This window comes from Haemaphysalis longicornis, unplaced genomic scaffold (assembly GCF_048455015.1).
Source record: "Haemaphysalis longicornis isolate Haplotype H1 unplaced genomic scaffold, Haemaphysalis longicornis Haplotype H1 scaffold_11, whole genome shotgun sequence".
NCBI classification, from domain to species: domain Eukaryota; kingdom Metazoa; phylum Arthropoda; class Arachnida; order Ixodida; family Ixodidae; genus Haemaphysalis; species Haemaphysalis longicornis.
The window spans coordinates 125,152,406-125,173,345 of NW_027526214.1; the positions used below are offsets into that span (position 1 = coordinate 125,152,406).

The 20,940-nt window shown below is 48.8% G+C and overlaps 1 protein-coding gene across 4 annotated transcripts in view; it reads right to left on the bottom strand.

Annotated features, from left to right (window-relative positions):
- Window positions 1-674: 674 nt before the first annotated feature.
- LOC144160997 (dermonecrotic toxin StSicTox-betaIB1i-like) overlaps window positions 675-20,940 on the bottom strand; it is an 81,919-nt gene continuing 61,653 nt past the window's right edge. For all 4 annotated transcript variants that reach the window (XM_077692066.1, XM_077692064.1, XM_077692067.1 and 1 more), the window contains one exon: window positions 675-940. In XM_077692066.1, the coding sequence (XP_077548192.1) occupies window positions 805-940 (136 nt within the window). In that variant the 3' untranslated portion in view covers window positions 675-804. The remainder of the gene's footprint in view (window positions 941-20,940) is intronic.

A 20,940-nucleotide genomic window follows, 5' to 3' on the forward strand; every position in this document is an offset into this window, starting at 1 on the left:
GTACCAATGTCGACACCCGCAGAGTATTTTGCCAGCCGTAAGACCCTCCTGCGCATGCGCGCCGGCCTATGCATGCTCTCGTGACATGCGTAGCTGGTTCTGTGGATCAAGCGGGTGTTTTGTGCGTTTCTTCTTACTCCTGTTGGAATTCGTGCCTATAAAAGCAGCGAGAGTGCCTACATATGCACTGGCTGCAAGCTTGCCAGGCAGGGTTTTTTTTAACTTTTTCGCTCTGCAGGCACCGCTTCCCATGTTCTCGCACCGCACTGTGCTGTAATGTCGTTATTTTATTTATTTATTTATTTATTTATTTATTGAGTGCCCACAGCGCCTTTAGGCATTACAGTGGGTACTGCTATTCTTCCCCTCCTAAAATAAGTATTTATAACTTTTTTCTTGGGCTTTTCTGGTCCGAACCCTAGCCGTTCTACCTTCACGAGACCTGAAACCTTCTTTCCGGTTTCAACAGTGCAGATGACAACATTGTTCGTGCAAGGAAAACACGTTAAGAGAGCTGTTAGCCCACTCAGTTACACACGGCGTTTCCCTCTCCAGACATGTTTTCATAAGCACTCAGATCGAAAGTTTCTACATGGGCAGTGTTTGTTCACCGATACTGTGATGAGGCCTTTAAATGTCATAGGTTGGTACCAAAGACAGCACACAAACGCCAATCCTTCGTACTGAGTTTTTATTTGGCAGCAGCGGAAGGGTATCTTGAGGGCGAGGAATGAAGATTGATTTCCGCTACCATGGAGTTGACAGTAATTTTGCATGAATCCAGTTTAGACATATTTAACGTATCTACCTGTCTCTAATAACGCGAGTCCAAGGGCTGTCTTGGCGGCCAGCGAGCCGCACCAATGGTGCGACGTCGTTCCATTTCATGGCCGCGAGGGCGTTCCTCGGGTAGTTGGTGATCACTGCGTCCAGTCCAAGCCTGTGGGATAAAGCAGCAGCGGGTCGGTATTCGATCATTTTGCCAGATATAACAAGCTTTTATTCACGCGACTGCATCAAATAAGAGCAAAACTTTGGTTTCAAGTAGTTGGTACCTGTGACGAAGGCATAGCGAGTTGTGCCGCAAGCCGTGAGAAAACGGTACAGCCTTGAGTTACTAGCAAAAAGAGCGCAGCACACAAGGGCTAGCGAAGTGCCCCAGCTAACATCAGGGGTGTCGCCAATGAATCCAACAAGGCTCCCGCAGACTTTTTTTCTAAATGAACAAAAATAAGGATTGCAAATGTGAGAGTAAGAATTAAGGAACGCGTGGCCGACAAACCCGCACGAAATAAACATGCTCCGAAAACTTCAAGAAACCACTAACTATCGGAAATGGATAGCAGATCGTTTTGAGTACGGGGAAATTTCATGGATTTCAGCATCATTTTACAGTACGGGAGAATTTGATTTCCCCGTAAAACAACAGATGCGAAACTGATAGCACGGAGTTTATAGCACGGAGTTTATATCGTAATTTGCGGTCACAACGCGTCTCGCGGCGCTTAGACCAGCGTTGTAATATGCGCGTCGTACTCGTGGAGATCCGCGCAAAAGCAGGCGTCGTGAAATCACAGCGCGGAGTTTATATTTTAATTTGCGGTCACGGATATGCACAGGATATGCACGACACTCTGGGAGCATTTTATTTCCAAAACTTGAAAAAATCGCTGATTTTTGACTGTTTGCGCTTTCGCACGAGCAACGGGAGAATGCGCTGCTCACAGTCTGCGAGGAGCTGCATGGCGACATCATCGTCATGGGCGCCAAGGAAACTACGTAAAACGTCCAAGGAGTCCATGACCTGCGACGCGGTCACTGACGTCGGGACCGTCGGAACACCATGCCCGACTTCTTCGTCGTCGGATGAATCGGCGGCGGCGGCGGAGGCGGCGCGAGCACTTTTGAGGATCTCGGCATCACTCAGCTCCTCGTAGACGACCACGTCCGCGTCGGCATTTACGTAGTCGCTCAATGCTACGTTCTCAGGAACAATGCCGGCTTCCTCGAGAGCTGCCCATGCTTCGGCCGTTTCCTCCTCCTCCGCCGCCGCCGCCGCCGCCGCCGCGTTTGAGCGCCGTCGGCGCCGGTAATCCGGACATCGAGAAGCGGCAGCTTCTCGATGTCCGGATGTTCGGAGAAAATGTTGCTACTAATAATTTACATTGTTAGAACTTATCAAAATTAGTTAGAGTGGTTCAGTCCGTTGCAGATCGAGTGACTTGTGTCCCGGGAAAATTTCGTTGAACCGGGAGAACAATAAAAAAAGTGGTTCGTTGTGGAGGGAGTTTTAATACATTGGGGCCTATGGGATGCGGGCGGGGAATCGAAAAACCTTCGTTGAAGCGGGAATTTTGTTGTAGCGGAGTTCGTTGTAGCGGAGTTTGACTGTAGCTCCCGTTTTACTTACTCTGGATGTAAAAAGGCAGCTGTGCGATTCAAATGAGCAGAAAAAAATTAGCCCACCTTCCCGCGAGGGGAACCCTGTGGAGATGCGACGCATCTTGGGGGTTCACTTGGTGTTTCCGCTGTGTTTATTCTCTAATTGCGTGAAACGTGTGAGGAACGCGTATGATGTATTCTTTATTTAACACGCGGCGTAACGTTAACGATGACGGCCTTGTGGTCGCTGAAATGTACGGGTAGTGGATGGTGAAGTAACGGGACCACCGTGCAATTTGCAGCGAAGATCAAGTCTATGCACGTGCCCGAAATCGGAACGTCGGTGCTGGAACGACCGCGGCTATGACGCAACGCCGCGCGGCTATGACGCAACACAATCCAACACAATCCATTTTAATCCAATCCAATCCAAATCCAATCCAATCCACTCCAAGCCAAGCCAAGCCAAGCCAAGCCAAGCCAAGCCAAGCCAACTTAATCGAATCCAATCCAATGCCCCTGGCGAGAGAGTGTTCGCTATCGGAGAGGAGAGGGGGTGAGCGGCGGAGAGCGCAGTTCGCGCGGCAAGGAGAATGGGGGAGGGGTGTGGAAGACAACAACAACGCCGTATGGAGGGACAAGGCGAGTGAATGAGATGCAGTCGCATCGAAAATTGGATCAGCTTCCCCTAGTGCAGTACAGGAGAAACAGCAGGGCGGAGAAACTGGAGAAACCCCTCTGCCCTTCGTCGGCGACCCGGCTGCTGCACGTGACATGGATTTCCGAGCTTTCCGCTGAAAGGTTTCCATGACTGGTAGGCCCGGATCCTTTTGTCCGCAGTCTTTCACATCTCTCACAAAGTGGACCGCATTAGTACGTACTACAGCCCGCGGCAACCTGCTTCCCGAACTCGGCGTTAACAGGCGACTGAATGGCTTGCACGCGAGAGTTCACGGTGGGCAGAGTGTTCTTGAGTGTGGGGCCTGACGATGCCGGGCGCTCGCAAAAAGTAAAAAAGAATTAACATGCGATCGGTATCTTCTTTTTAGATGCAGAGCATCTGATTCACTCGCCTTGTCCCTCCGGCGTCGTCGTCGTCGTCGTCAGCGTTGTCCACCCCTCCCCCAGTCTCCTCGTCGCGCCAGCTGCACTCTGCGCCGCTCATCCCCTCTCCTCTCCGATAGCGAACACTCTCTAGCGAGGGGCATTGGATTGGGTTGGCTTGGCTTGGCTTGGATTGGATTGGATTAAAGTGGATTGTGTTGGATTGTGTTGCGTCATAGCCGCGGTACGTTGCGTCATAGCCGCGGCAGACGCTCTGGGGCCGGCGCATGTGCAGTACTCTCTCTTCCGCGGTTTCCTCTCCTTCGGGCGCGCTGCGCATATAACCGGTGTGCCGTTCTCCGGCGAAGCAACATCCACGCTTGGCTCAAACACCTAGAGTCCACGCCGCTTTACAAGTACGCCAACGTCGTCATCGACTGGTACCGGCTTACGCAGTCCCCTCAACGTTATGCGCGCTATAAAACGCGGTCCCTTCGCCGCTCCGCCAATGCGTCGCATATACACAGGGGTTCCCGCGAGGGGAGGTGGGAGTTTTTTTCATTTTAAAGACGATAGTCTTTCTTGGGCTACTTAAAGGTGTTGTGCCACCAAATTTGTTGCTTGTGCATTCTTTGTTGCAAACGTTTTATATTTCATTAGAAAGCATGATACATGCTCTCACATGCACATATTCTGAGTAAAAAATTTATTATCGCACGATTCATGTGAACAGGATTCGGTTTCGGTTTCTGGGCGCCGATTCAAGCAGTGACGTCACAGTGTTGCGCCATAGCCTCCTTTAGTAGGTTATATAGGAGGCTATGGTTGCGCGGACGCTCTGCCACGCGTGTCTACCATGCGGCGCTGCGGTACGTTGCGACTTTACTGCGGCGTCTGCTCCCCCACATACGTGCTTCACCACGGAAGTAAACACGCCGACTCGTCACGTCAAGCCGCGACAGCTCCGACACGGATTCTTTGTCTGCATCCTCGGATGCAGACAAATGAAAACCATGGATATGCAAACCATAACAATGCTAAAAAAAACGCTCAAAAAAAAAAAAAAAAAAGGTTACCCTCCCCGCGAATCGACCTCGCAACGTTGACCGGGCGGGCGCGACGCGCGAAACAACTGAGCCACCGAACAACCGGTTTGCCATTGCGATATAGCAGGTGTACTAGATGGAGGCCCATCCTTGGAGTCGTACGTCGGTGTTGACTAGCTAGTTTACAGAATTCCTGACTTGTAAACTCAAATTTCTTAAATAGCGCTTGCGCAGCAAGGTTTTGCGAAGCCCCCGCAACAGCTTATCGCCATCAACTCTGCTATTTTGCGAAAGCGCTCGCAAAAATAAGTGTGCCCGGCTGCGACTGCGATTTTGCACTAAAGGGATAGTGCTTACCGTACTTTGGTTTTACGTTTTACGTTAAAAACCTTTGCCGATAGTGATCTCTTATTACCCAAATTCTTCTGCACGAAACTATTTTCTACAGGCGAGCAGATCGCACACGCATTCCGGGGTAGCGGCGTCGCCGAAGAGCACGGCCGAAGCGTCGAACGCCAATATACGAATCGCATTAGCGGCAGTGTTGAGTTGTATGGGCTTCATTGAACTTACTGAGTTTATTACACTCCAGAAACTAACAAAATAAAGCCGCGTTCATTGCGGCACGAATGTTGTCGGGGCGCAGTTTCTCTCGGTCGATTCCCGACGACGCGTCGGGCGACCAGTCAGGCGACCGGTTTTGTTGGCGTCTTCGGTCGGCGAGTCAGTCACACTACGGCGACTTTCCATCGGCCGACGTGTTTCTGTCGCCGTCGGCGTAGTGTGACAACGCGGTCTGGATATTCGGCAGTTGGCCGATGGTTTGGCGACTCGTCGGCGTCGCGTCGGCGTCGCCGTCGTGTCGGCATAGTGTGTCTGATACGACCAAGCGACCAAACAAACTGTGTGTAGTGAAGGGGCCGTGCAGAGTGGGGGCCAATCCGCCGGTACCGGTGGCGTAACGTGCGCGCTAGAGAAAGCAGCATCGAGGAAGCAGGGAAGAAGAAGAAGGACGTCGGAAGCTGTTCGTTTCGGAGGCAGCAAGACGGCCACCCTCGCGGTGTAGGCCCGAGGACCGTCGCCGGCTCTCCCGTCTGAGCCACGGCCCGGGCTGTCGACGAGACGACGGCCGACGAGACCACAAGGAGGTGTTGCGCCAGTCAGCGTGAGCGGTGTTCCGGTGGCATGGAGCGCGGGCAGCGAGGCCTCGGCATGGCGCAGGCCTAAGCACTTCCGTCCCGCCGCTAGCCATCGGCCACCGCCACGTCCCTGCCAGCGAGAGGGCACCTCCTCATCGACTTCACTAGTCTGCCCCGTTGCCATCCAGAGAACTACGTCTCCGCGTCGTCGCATCAGCGATCGTCTCGTCGCGCGATCGGCGTCTGTGAGCGCGTGACTTTCTTCAAGACTTTGTTTACTGTCTTCCGCACTTGAATATTCCCGCATCTAGTTCGCTCGTGTGCTACAGTGTCTGTTCCGGCTTTCTCCGTTATCCAGCTAATATAATGTTGTGTGTGCGTGCGCGAGACCACAGTAGTCAAGTCTCGTGACTTTCTATGCGGCCCGGCCCAACATTCATTACACTGTGGTAACTGGAGTTCACGCTGACGTCGCTCGAGTCGCTAACGTTGTATGACGTCACAAACTTTGTTACGCTGGCAATTCCCTGACGTCATGGTTAGTGGCGCTAGCGATGGGTCCCGATTTCCAGAAGAGCATTTAGGTAATTTTTAGAAGCGAATTAAAATATATATTAAGCGCTTGCTGTACCCAGCACTTCGTGTTGAGGGTCGTTGGATGCAGAGGAAGCCTACAGCAGGCTTTTTACAGAGTTAAAATTTGGTGGCACAACACCTTTAAACACACAAATTTTGGTCTGTCTGTATGTCTGCCTGTTTGTCCGTCTGTCTGTCTAACTCGATTCAGCCACCCGGCCAAAGTAAAATTCTTACTGCGCAATAGTCTTATGTACTCAGAGCCAAATGTAAACGTCTAAGCCCGGTTTATATGTTCATACTTGTCAACTTTGTTGAACAAGAACAAGACATTACGCAAATATAATACAGGAAATTAGTACACAAGGGATATTTACAGTGTTCCTTTATTTAAAAATTCAGGGATGCTTGGTTTTTCGTTCTATATGTACAGCAGAAAACCACCGCCTCCTGGCGGCATATGAAAAATCACGCGGACAAAGCAACGAAAGGTTCCACTAGCTAGGTTCCACGCTCTGCTAGGAACGCACGTGGAGCACGTGGCCACGCGGTTCTATAAACCTTGTAGACGGCCGCCTCTATTCACACGCGTCTCCGCCGTACTGAAGCGCTAGCATAAGCTCCGGAACGATCGCCGGGTGGCGCTGCACTCTCCCCTCCGCTTAGGTCCCTAAAATTACTAAGGTAGCGCCATCTTTAGATCTCGCCGCCTTTCGCTCTCGCCCGCGCTCCTCTCTTACTTCGTTTTTTTGCCATTTTCTTTTTCGCCGGCGAACGCCGTGCGCCATTGGCCAAGGGAAAAGTCACGTGGTTTTGTTTTTTTTTGCTCCGCCGCCCGGTCGCCTCGCCGATGCCTCGCCGGCTGGGACATTGCGCAACGCCGCCGCTGCGACGCCATTGCTGGCTTCCGAGCCACCGTCGCCACCGTGCTTCAGTACCGGAATTAGCTGCTCGATTCGAAAAAATGTCGCACCGGTGTCGTTTTAGGTTGCTTCTCGGTGTCGATGTGTTGTGCCTTAGGCAGCGCGAATATCGTCAGGCAGGGCACAAGACTTCGTTATTCCGTCCGGGAAACGCGACGCAGAAAGGAGAAAAGTTTGGTTGCATAGATTTGAACGGGCATACTTCAGGCCGACGCTACCATCACTCTTTTGCGAGGTAAGTTTCTGAATGCTTGTTCTTGCTCTGTTAAATTCTGCGCGAGCTTGAGCGGTCACTTACGAAGAAATGCGTATTCCCTTCGCGACCGTCGTCCACGTTTTGTTCTGAGTAGGCATTGCGCGCAGCGCCGAGTTCGTCCCGTCGTAAGCTTTGGTTTGGATAAGAGGCCGTGTATTTGTCATGTGCGCGCTTAACTTCCAGCATCAATATCAGCGGCGTAGCATGTTCAGTCAGTTGTCGTAAGGGTTTCGTGACGCGAGAATTGTTCACCTGAATTCATGCTTGTTTTGGCCGACGGCAGCTTGCGTCTGACCATGTATCGTGTGCGTTCCGAGTGCGTGTACGCTCTTTTTGGCGTGAAGTCATGTTTTGTGTGTTAGCTACCCGGGTGGTATTATAATCCCGTTGTTATGACATCGGAGTGATTTGCTGCGTAATATGGGCTTGGTCGGTGCGGCGCAAATTGAGGCTGTTGCGAGAAAAAAAAAATTGCGGCTAGGTAAAACAATTTAAGGTCAGCTAATATAGTGACCGCGCCGTTGACGTACGTTTGATGCGCAATTTCTGTTATCGCTTTATTAAATTCGCGCACGTTTGAATGAGCACTTCAAATGCATATTCGCACCGTAACGGCTGTACGCCCTTTCTTCCGTGTATGCACAGAGGAACGTTAATTACGACTTACGTTTGCATTACACGTGATGCCGTACATTTGCAGTGTGCGCGCTTACTTCATCTTAGAAGTCAATGGCGCAGCGTATCCAGTCATTGCGATTTGAACCAAAACACACTGGGCGACTATATTATTTTCAGCAGACGTATTTTTGTCCAGCAAAGCGCTTGCTAAACGGGTTTAGTGTAGCGAGTTGAGCGGACGCGGCACTGAGCAGATGCGCGAACACGAATTTGACCATGCTACGGTAGAACAGTCACTCACTCCCTTCTGCAATGCATTATTACCTATATTTGCGGAGTGTTTGTGGCGCATCTCAAACTCGGTGGCGACATTTCTTTTCCCTTCTCAATACGATTATTTCACGGATCAATTTGAGCAACGTATATTGGAGAAGCTTGGCGTTAAAAAAACTAAACCCAAATGCCACTCCCAACATTTTTTCTCACGGGAAGCCACGTCAGCAGCACAAGCCACCTGCACGACGTCATTACGGACGTTTGTTCCAATAAAATATCTATTTGCTGGCACCAATTCATTTTTGTGATTTATTGTTTTCTCTTGATAATCATCGTGACATTGGTCCTCTTTCGAATTTCTTTCGGGTGTATCCCTGTGTTAGTGCAATGTACAAATCTGCCAGAATATATCCCAGCACAAAACAATTCTGTCCAGGCGCCTCCATTAATAACGGCTGTAAACGACCGCGCCCTGTGAAAAAACGTATTGCATGATTAATTAACTGCAGTAACTAGTTACATAATTTGTACCTAGAGGGACTGTAATTTCAGTTTACCCGATCGATTGATCGCAGTCTTCTCTGGCGCGTATTCCCAGAATTACAAGTCTGCGTTTTTCACTAGGTTCGCACATGAACGTACGGCCGCGAGTGTAGTTTAGTGTATCCGGCTGCGAAGTCGGGGAAGCAGGAGCTTTTCACGTCGCTGTACGTGCACACACGCACAACAGCATGTGTATGTTTTTAGTCTACTCACAGCAGCCTATAACGACATGAAGGTGAAGGAAACATTTCTACAAAAACGGCAAAGCACTCTAAACTGCGCGTAATTAAGGTAGGCTGTAGGTCGTTAGTAAAAGCGGGCGCAGAGTGAACGCCGCTGAGGATACACAATTATCGCAAGAAAGGCGAGTGCAAGGACGCCAGCGCAGCGCTCGAACTACGGCATTTGCGAATGAAGCGCACTGTATACTGCCGCGAACCGTGCGCAAGACCTCTGTGCAGTGATTGCACGACCACAGTCACGCGAATGCAAGAACGGAACTACCGTAACAGAGCAGTTTGAAATGTCCACGCTCGATCCTTTCGCATTCACGAGCTATCCTGAGGTGTTACAGAATGCCGCACACGTAAACAAAAACCGCGCTGTGCGTATGCGCCAGCGGCATACGCCCCGCAAATATCCCCTTGTAGACAAAAATATAAAACAAAACACTATCACTCAGTGCCTGTTGGTAAAACGGGGCTCTAGAAATCCTATAAATGCTACCAAAGAGCGATTTCGGCGCGAAAACAAGAGCAAACTGCAGCGAGCGCCCTGAAGCGTAGCGAGGGCGTCTGCTCTCAAGTGGCCAACAAATATGGCGGCCCCGCCGCGGAGTTAAAGGGACGGCGGCGCCGCGGGTGAGGGGAGAGAAAAAAGAGGAGGGCAGCGGAGAAGGAGGGAGCAGTTGGCGCTACCTTAGTTCTTTCAGGGACCTTACCCTCCGCGGGAGTACGCCGCGGCTGCCGCCGCTTCGGGACGTGCTTTTTTCGCTGCGCGCGTGCTACATTTATCGCGCTACGGTGAGGTCCGGGTAAAATTTTCTTTGAACTTATGAAAGCATACACGTTAGCACGTGTCCAGCAAGTTCGGTTTATACGTAGAATACCTATTGGGTCCATTTTTGCCGGTGCTTGTCTTGTCGTCTGCTAGAGACGCGTCATCTGCTACGCGCTGCTCGAACGGCCGAGCGCCTCGGCGGTTTTACGGGATAAAACGTGGTCTTGTGGGCGACCCTTGGCTGGTCTCACCACCTCAGTCATCGCGAAACGACTGCGTCTGGTGAACGGCTTTTCAATCGAACCCGCGACCTCGTTCTCAGCAGCGCAACGCCTTATCACTGAGCCACCACGGCGGGTTTTTTCCCACATTTACCCACATTTCCCACATTTTTCCCACATTTACAAATACTGGTAATTAAAAGAGGTATACACCAAATTCTGTATAATAATAGTAATTAAAAGTTATACGCCGCGAGCTGTTATGTTGTTTCCGCGAACTGTCACTCTAATCCATACTTGTACTCCAAGCGGGTGACAAACATTGCGAACAAAAATTCCTTCAAGGACAAGTAAAATGAAAATGCGGCGCTGTCAGCGCACCCCTTAATTAGCGTATGCCTTTCTAATGCGCTTTTATAAGATGCAGCTGATTGTTTCAAGAGTAAGAAATAACCTATTAACCATAATCAATCACGCTTATCTTACATTTCTTGCAAGCCTCAGTGTTGCTGCAGTCGAGAAAATCCGGATGTCCGAAGCGCGAGAACGCGAAGGGAGTAACAAACAAGAGAAAAGTACGCTGTGTCAAGCTGAACAGCTGTCGCCTTGCAGGCGAGAAGACAGCATCCGACGACTGTCCCCTTAAAATCGTGGGGGCAGCCTGCCGGTCGAGCGGCGGGTAGCAAACGGGGCGTCTGTAGCAGACGACAAACAAACGTCAACAAAAATGAACTCAGTAACTACTCCACGTTTAAACCGAACTTGCTGGACACGTGCTGACGCGTATGGTTTCATAAGTGAAAAAAAAAAATTTACCCAGCCTTCTTCCTAGCGCGAAAAATGCAGCACGCGCGCAGCGAAAAAAGCCCGTGCCAAAGCAGCGGCCGCCCCCGCGTACTCCCGCGGAGGGGAGAGGGCAGCGCTGCCCTCGCCCGGAAAGCTTTAGCTTCGCCTCCCTATCGAGGAACCCAGCCTGCAGCAGTGGAACGCGGTAAATTCAAATCGCTTTGCGCAAACCTTTAGTGTGTTTACCTTCTATGGTACAGCGCGACGGTACAGGAGCAGCATGAGAGATGAGCGGGAAATCAAAGGAGGCATTTTCTTGGCAAATGTCTACAAAGACTATCGTCTTTTGACGACATTTGCAACGAAAGGAGCATAATATACTCCTCCTAACCGAAACGTGGCTGTCAAGTGACGTTACGGACAATGACATCCTGGCTGATCTCCGGAATTTTGACGTTTTTCGAAACGACCGCAAATAAGGGGCTCGAGGGGGAGGTGTTTTAATCGCCACTAGCAAGTCACTATCGTACTCAGTTGTTGATATTACATCTGACAATGAAATATTATGGCTTCGTATTCGTTCTACGCCACTACCTCTTCTGCTTGGAGTGTGCTATCGGCCCCCACAAAGCAGCCCAAACTTTCCAGAGAAACTTAACAACATATTGAATTACCGCACTGTTAAACAACCCAACGCGCATGTGCTGCTTTTTGGCAATTTTAACTATCCCGATATACCAAGTCGCTTTGACAGGGAGCAGTACTGAAACAAAAGAAGTCATAAATATCTGCTTGAACTTTAATCTCACCCAGTTGGTATCGGAGCCAACCCGCGTGACAAACAACTGAGCCAACATACTAGACTTGATACTAACAACGCACCCTGACCGTTTATCTTAACTTACATACCTTCGTGAAATCAGCGATCACAAGGTCATACACACAGTCTTGAATTTCGACCACTTGTCCCGCAAGCCTCATCCTAAAACTATCAGTCTGTAGGATAAAGGAAACTACGAGGCAATAAATAACGAACTTCTAAATTTTTTTCCGAACTTCGAAGCAGACTTTTGGAAAAGATCAGTAGAGGACAACTGGACGATTTTCAAAAACAAAATAGGGGAATTGGCAAGAAAGTACACCCGGCTTCAATATAAGCCGGGGCACGCGAGCGCGTGGCAAAATGCATCGCCGCGACATCTGACGTTGCACATCTGGTGTCGAGACACCGATGTGCGCGTGCGCGTCCAACCACGCTCGCTAGCCTGCCTTTTCATTCGCTTCAAACGGCAACGCTGGTCACATTCAGCGCTTGGTGCCAGGGGCCACTTTCTTTGGTCAACCCATCTTGCTCGCACATGCTTCAGCGGCCGAGGGCGAGGGTGAAGATGCGTTGCTCGCTCTGCGCTGCTCTGGCAAAGGATACATGGCAACGAGACTGCTACCTTCAAAGATTCAAAGATTTTATTTCCTCTCAAGTACGAGGAGGCAGGCTGGGACTAAAGGCTACAAAGCCTGACAGAGGCCTCAGCCCCCTTTGGTACAGTGCAATGATGAGGCAAAAGTTTTAGATGCTGCATTCTTTTTTAAAGGAAAGCTGTCTATGGCTAGGATCCAGCAGATCGTCTCCGGTAATAGAGCGATGTAGACAAGAATGTAGACAAGATGTAGACAAGAACTGCGCAGTTCTTGTCTTGTCTCAAGCAGTTCTTGTCTCAGCCAACCGAACTGTGTGAAACGCCGTTTTTTTACGTCCATAGCGCACGATACGGCTGTTACGTATTTAGTCTGAACATAGCATTAACGGAACGCACATCATTGTCGCGCGAAGGCCCCCCTCACGTTTTCTCCAAGCGTCGAGCGCCTCGTGCGAGCACAGCATACTGCCCCTTCCCTTCCCCCACCGCACACTTTCGGAGAGCGCTGGCTCGCGCCACCACGGCGAACCTACTCCCCTCCCAATTTCGCGACATTCTCCTTCTTTGCTTTCCTTCACCCGTCGGTCTTCCCATCGTTCGCACGGTCACGACAACGCCGACGCAGCTGAGCCCAGAGAAGGGCGCCAAAGGGCTATTCCCTAAAATGTCTTCCCAGCAATTCCTTTGTGTTAGGAGGTGAAGCAAACATTAAGTGAATCGTTGTAAGCTTGATTTTTGTAAGATGGCTTTCCCACATTGACTGTTGAACAGTGAATCACGTCAAGCTTCGGAGGGAATACCATCACAGAAAGTGGCTCTGACGCTTGTTTTATTGAAACTATACCAAAACAAATTATATGACAATTAGCCGCTAAGACGAATCTAACACCAAGTCGGGTTTTATATTTTTCAAAATTGCATGGTTCACAGTGAAATTGTAAATATTGTGTAATTCTCGTCCGCTGTCACTACATATAGGATTCTACGGGAGGGAAACAGAGAGCCCCATGTTTGTCCACCGGAAGAAAACTCTAGTTAATCAAAAGTTCATTCAGTCAATTAACCAGGAACTATGCTGAATCGCAAATTACAAACAAACGTGTTTTGCTTCGTGCACCCCTTGAACCTAGTCAAAGCTCACGTTGAGGCTCGGCACCGTAGCTTTGATGGCCATCCTTCTTCACAGAGTGGAAGGGCACTGAATTTTTTGTAATTTTTTTGCCCAGGACCACGCCGAACTCTTCTCCCGTTTCCCCTTCTTTAAAGGGGCCCTGAAAGGCGTTTTGAGCACACTAAATTGACTAGCGCAATCGTTAGATTGGGTCGTCAACATCATCTGTGCCAAGTATTACTCTTTTACGCGCAGCGGAAAGCTCACACTTTTGTTGCAAAGTTTGTCGCTTTTTTCTCACCCTTTCCTTCGTGTTTTTGGACGCCGCCATCTTCACATGTCTACATCATCGATTCCCAGATGTTCGTCATGAGCTAGACATCCTGCTATTGGGCGGCTTTTTTACGCACTTCCGGCAAAGAGATGAGTCGTCTGCTCAGCGTCGGTTCGCCGGCTGATCTGCCAGCGGAGTGCCGGAGTGCTTGGACATTTTACGAGAAACGAAACAAGTGTAAACAAACGCTTAACCGTTCGTATTGAATGCAACAGGGCCATAACACGACATGGATATTCTCTTACCTGAGATACGTTCCATAAAGAAAGCCTTGAAGCCCCGTGGCACTTCTTTCTTGCAATCGCAGAGAACGCCCTAAGCCGAATGCCCGGGTTTGACGCATTCAACTTCCAAACAATCCAGAGATGCGTTTCGAACGAACACAACGTCACAACATGCGTTTCAAGTCTGAACCGCGATTGACAGACGATGGGTTTCCTCCTCCTACCCCTCGTAAATTCGGCACTCACCTCGCGCGCGGTTTGCGGGGACGAACAGCAAGTCACTTAACTCTGGCGCACAAGCCGAGATGGCTCTTAGCCACGCACACTGCACATACGCCATGCGAGGTTGAGTCGTACGCCGCTTGAGAAAGATAATCCAGACCATGGGAAGCACTATCCACCCGCAGAAGCACAACGTCGCATTTCATCGCGAAACAAAGGCGTCCACAACACACACACCATCGCCTCCTGTAATGCCAAACGCATCTCGCACTTCCAAATGGGAGTGGGTAGTATGCCTGCAGTGCCCATATGCCGCGAGGTGGGGCCCCAAGCTGAACCGGGATCACGCAACCGTAACTGACTTCTAGAGCGGTTTGTGCCTTGTCGCCAGGGCAACCGTTGTTTGATATTGTCACAGAAATGGTGCTCGCTCCAGCGCGAGGAAGGTCAGAGCCGTGGCGGAGCATGTTTTGCCAACGTTGCCGCTCTCCACCACGCGTCGCCCCAAGCTGAACTCGCGTTTTGTGCACGGGTTCTGGATCGGTTTAAAATGTCTTTTTCACATGCCGCCGGCAGGAATTACCACCGCCACAAAATAAGACCCGGCACCAGCGGGGCCACATCTGATACGGCGCTTTTTGGATAAACAGTGCGCTGTCCATCCAAGGGAGCGAGCGCAGGATCCTCCCCGTGCGGCTGCGAGTTCGCCGCCGATAAAAAGTCGCGTTCCGCCGATAGCAAAGTTCTGCAGCAACGTACACCGCGAAAGGGCAAGGCCAGGCCGCCGCACTCATGGGGCCAGATCTTTCGTTCGCTTTTCCAGCCTTGAGCGGAGTGCTGGATTCATGGTGTCAACAAAGCTTGCCCGTAGCAGACGGCTGTGTGAGCAGCGCAATAGCGGAAGTACGTCACCGCCGAGGAGCGCAGCATCATGGGAGGGAAGGCTAGCTCGCCGTCAACAGCGGAGAGTAAGTTGAAAGGAGGAGGAAACGCGGCGCGACGATAATGCGCGGTTTTTGATTTACGATTTCTCAGCTAATACTCATCGCTTCAACAAAATTCTTGCAGGAGGAGATTGCTAATACATTGCTTTATTTGGTTACATGTACATCCACGCATCGGCGGAAGGTATTTCAGGACCCCTTTAATTGTTTCAGAACGTGTGCAAGGTGAAGTCTCATAACACATTCATAATATAGATTATTTCTAACGCTTCAGTTCGTATTCTGTTTTGTGTGCTCATTCTTAGTGAACAACCAATTGCATGTTTTACGAAAAAAATAGTACAACTCGTTCCACCGATTGTGATTGATATCTACGGAACCAGCGTGGAGCCACAGTTACAACCGTTTTCTCCAATACATGGCGATCTCTCTCCGTAGATTGCATTATAATGACAACAAACGAATCCTCCAACGTTTACAACTTCACTACCTAATTACGACAAGTAAACGAAACTCGGCATAGCGGTATAATCGTCCGATCAGCATAGTTTCATAGAACTGGTTTTTGGATACATTTAATAACAGAGGAGTTAAAGCCATTTTCTTTAATCATACTCCCTCCGTAGATTTCCATGCTTCGCTGCGCAACAGGCAGTGTCGGAAGGCCAGCTTACAAAAACCAAGCTTTCGCCGATCTTCATAAAGTCGGCTTTACCTGTAAACACAGACGCATTGCTGGGAACTCCGGAGGGAGCGTAAAACGATACAAGGACAGGCTGTAGTCAAGCCCAGCCCAAGAACAGCGTCGCTGTTAGAAACACCGATGTGGGAGAGCATATGCGGTACACAATTCTGTCACCGCGAGACGGGCAAGATTAGTTATCTGTCATAGCAGGGCAGGGCGAGCGACGGATTTTCACTCTCACCCTCGTCCGCTGAAGCGTGTACAAGCAAGGCATGTTGAGCAAATAAAGTGACCCCTGGCGCCAAGCTCTGAATGTGGCCAGCGCTACCGATTGAAGCGAAGTAAAAGACAGGCTAACGAGCGTGGTTGGACGCGCACGCGCACATCGATGTCTCGACACCAGGGGCCCTATTCTCGACTGCACAAATTGCCGGCAATTCAGGCAATTTTCCGGAAGTCTTTTCTGATTGGCTTTCAATTTTGGTCACGTGCTTCCGGTTGACAAAGCGGTTGTGTGTGCTGTCGTCATTTTGACGTTTCATGTCGTCTACGGACACCAGTTCTAAAGTTTGCCTTATTTCTCGTTACTAAAGGCGCATAATTCTTGGCCGGCAATGAAAAACCAGACTAAATGCAGCGGACATGACAACGTAAGCCTGCCTTTGCTATTCAACAACAATACTGCTGTAATACACACCCCCTCTGTGATTGGCTGAGAAGGCGTGACGTAATTTAAACAGTTGGCGGGAACGATTACGTCATGCATTGGCAACTTCAGCCTGCGTAAATGTGACGTAACGCTACGTAACAGCTTGAAAATGGCGGCTGTTTTTGTCGCAAAATACAAGCAAAATAGGGCACAATATTGCCCCGGCTTACGGCGCCGCGAAATGTGCGGCAATTTGCAGCAGGCGCAGTTTCGCATGCGCGCTGTTTAAAGCGTGTTTCCTACCGGAACAAATTATAGTTTCAACTGCTTCCAAGTCAGCGATCATGGAACATACAAATAACATGCAGTATTTTGCTTCTATGTTTGGCAATGAAATGAAAATTATTTGTTTGGCGTAACCGCAACATAAGAGGGCAGTACAAGCCTCTCCATGCCAAAGAGAACCCAATGCATGGCATTTGTCTATACTTGTCCTAGTAAGCTCTTGGGTCACATGATCGAACTCAAGAGAAGAATAACAATGAAAAGTGACTATTTAGTTCATTACAGCGCTGATTGCAGTGGAGCTTGACGAATGAGTGAATCGGCGACATCGGTGCGCTCCGCGGTTATCAGGCGTAGCGCTTCGCTGCTCTTATGTGTCATAGAAGCGATGGTCGCGGCCGTCTTTTTCTGTGATCACGCCATAAACTTGTAACATAGTAGCAGACGATGGCGTGGCGGTGGTGGCGGCAGGGAAGGTGATAACGCAACAAAGCTTGCATTGAAGCAGAGAGCCCAGCTATGTTAATAAAAGCGATTGAAAGAAATAAATAGATACGATAAAAAATTGTGTGATGTTCTTTAGCTCGACATCCGCCTTTCGCTCGCTTTTGGATCAACGTTACTCGATCGCCTTGTGGTGTTGGCGTCAAATTTGACCTCCAGAAATGTGTTTTTCTTGTCAGCCTCAGCTACCGTCTTAATTTTTATAGTACATGCCAAGTGTTTTTATATCTTTCTTGCACAATATTTGATGCCTTGGTAGCGATCTTTATGAGTGACTCGTCAAATTACACTGCATGTCGTCATAGCTATAGGTGCAGCACGTCACTGATTGCTTACGTCGTGCTTACGCAAAAAAACATGGGCGAAATGCCGGCAATTTGTGCAGTCGAGATTAGGGCCCCAGAAGTGCAACGTCAGATGTCGCGGCAATGCATTTTGCCACGCGCTCGCGTGCCCCGGCTTATTTTGACGCGGGGTGTACATACCGAAACCACATTTCGCGCATCTTGTCAGAAACTATTGTTCTCAAAAACCCTGAAAAAACTAGATAATAAGAAGAAACGATTATTTCGGGCTGCCAAGATAAAACCTGTTTCCGCGGGGATAAATACTACGCGGCCGAAAAAGCATATTTGCTTGCCATACGCAGCACGAAACACTCGTTTTTTCTCACAGACTTGCCCAAGATTCTAACTAATAACCCCAGAAAATTTTGGCAAATCATTAACCCGCAGTAATCCCACACTGTTACATTGAAAAATGAAGCTGGCGATGATATGAGTACAGCTGACAGCGTTGAACTGTTCAATGCTGCCTCTTCATCTTTCTTTCTTTCTTTCTTTATTCTTTCTTTAATAGTGTACATGTATAACAGGAGACCAGGGCTAAAGGCGAAAACCGGCTGACGGGGTCCCGGCCCCCTTTCTACGTTAGTACATCAATTCACATCAATACATTAATGAATACATTAAAACAGTTCTATCAGAGTCACTCGGAGCATAATGCAGAAAGGAAAACATTGAAACAGTGCACTTATCACTTTCAACAAAGTAACAGAAACATGAACATGAGCATTTATCAGTTTATACATTACCAGCCTTACCCTCACGCCGAAATTTTCATTAGCGTACAAGTAACAAACACAAAATCAAATACAAAAATGTAAGCCATATTGATAAACACAAACAACCAAAAAGATAAAATTTGTACTGAGGTTCATTCAGGGCGATGGATTTTGGCTGACATCAAAGCATTTCAAAGTTGTTTCTATCCCCTTTTTCTAGTCCATAAAACACCACAAGTACATTGCATAGAGATACAGGTTACCGAGTTATCACCGAAACATTTGTGTTTACTAAAAGCGTCCTGCACTTCTTTTTAAAGGTGGATGGGACGTCGGAAAAATTCATGCTCAGTTCTTGCATATTTAGCACTTTTGTTGACTGAAAATCAATAGTCTGCTGGCCGTAATTCGTCCTTATAGGCAATGGCCTTCGTTTTGGATTCCGGATATTATATTCGCCTGCACTTTCAGATGGTAATTTATATATCCCGCTCCTGTAAATCCACTGTAGAAGCTTAAAATAATAAACTTGGTCGGCTTTCAGCATGTTGTATTTAATGAAGAGTGGTCGTGTTCTTAGATCGCGCCTATCACCTTTGAAATTTTCGCACATTCGCAGAATTTTCTTTTGCAGAATAATTAACTTATTGTAGTTATACGCGGTTGTGGTGCCCCATACCAGGATTCCGTAGCTTAGCCTAGAATAGAAAAGGGAGTAATATAATGTCTGTTTCAGCCAGTTGGGTATCACTGTGTGTATTTGATAAATTTGCCCGGTAACACGTGATAAGTCGGATCTAAGGCTATTAACATGCGCAGTCCATGTAAGGTCTTCCGCAAACCAGACCCCTAAGAATTTCTGTTCAAAAACTCGGTCTAGTGTGGTACCATTGTAGGTTATACGGATGTTGTAGGGATCTCTTTTATTTATTGGTTTGAATATAATATACTTTGTTTTACTTAGACTTAATTGATTGTTATGGAGCCAGTTAGAAAGCTTTATGAGGTAGGAATTTGCAGCTTGTTCTAGACACTTTTTTGTTGTCCCTGAAAAAAATATATTTGTGTCATCAGCGTACATGATCATGTCAGTTGAGCCAGGTATCGTGGTTATGTCGTTTATATATATAAGAAACAGGAGCGGTCCCAGAATGGAGCCCTGCGGAACGCCACTGGTTATTTTCATTTTAGTAGAAAATATGTTACCCACACATACGTACTGGGTTCTGTCAGCAAGGTAACTTTTCATTACGCTTAGTGCTACTCCGCGCACACCGTAGCACTCAAGTTTCTTTAAGAGAATTTTATGCATCTGTTTTTACCAACGAAACCCATATACCGTTTCCTGCGTTACCGAACTGAATCCTGTCTTTTATGCCGCCTATCCCATTTATTCCATCGGGTGTATTGTCTGTTATCAAAAAATTGAAACTGTCTTCTTCAGCAGGTGTGGACGAAATCAATTCTAAAATTCTTAAAAACACGAAATCTATTTCTTCAGTGATTTTGTCATTGTTATTCTCACAGTCACTTCACACAGGCCACTTACCAGACGACTGGAAGGTAGGGAAGGTCACTCCGGTCTTCAAATCAGGTAACAAAGACAGCCCCCTAAATTATTGCCCATGCGGGGCTGGAAGGAAACGAAGCGGCTAACTTTGCAGCTCGAGAGCTCACCCACCGAGCTGCGCCAGGTCGCACCCCTTCCCATGGAGCCCAATCAACCCGCGACAGCCTCCTGACTTTCCAAGAAATTACCTGCCACTACCGCCTCTCTCGCCGGCGCTACCCTCCACCCCACTCTCTATTACCGAGGGACGGTACTGGCACCTTCTCCAAACCAACACCCTCCCCTGTCGCGCCAGACTACATGCAATTTATCCATCTGTATTTCCCTCTCCCCAATGTCCCGACTGTGGAGCCCACGAAACAGTTGCTCATATAATTTGGCAATGCCCTCAAAACTCATTCCCTCTCATCTCTTGTGTGGAGCACTGGGAGGCGGCGTTAGGCAGCTCAGATCCGCGGGTCCAACAAGGACTCGCTGAACGAGCAGCCCAGGTCACCGGGGCCCTCCAAGCGCTGGTCACCACTCGTCGTTGAACCAACAGCTCCACAATAAAGTGCTTTCTCTCTCTCTCTCTTACAAGCGTACCCTGTAAAATCATGGAACACGTCATCTACTCCCAAATCATTCACTTTCTTGACGCCAATAACTTCTTCCATCCTGCCCAGCACGGGTTCCGTAAGGGTTACTCTTGCGCAACCCAATTAGCCCTTTTTGTCCAGGATCTGCACACAAGTCTCGATACTAACCTGCCGACTGACGTAATATTTCTGGATTTCTCGAAAGCGTTCGACAAGGTACCTCACAAGCGACTGCTAATAAAACTTAGATCTTTAAATATACACCCTGATATTTTAACTTGGATTGCGGAATTTCTAACCAACCCCTCCCAGTTTGTTTCACTCGATGAAGTGCCCTCTAACCCCAGGAATGATGTGACACCTGGCTTACGAAACTTAACCCCAACAAATGTAAAACAGTCTCTTTCCACCCCCGTCGCAACCCCCGTTTGTTCCCTTACGCAATCTCGCTAACGTCGCTCTCGAACACGTGCAATCATATAAGTATCTTGGTGTCACACTATGCAATGATCATAACTGGCACCTGCATGCTACCAACATTGTA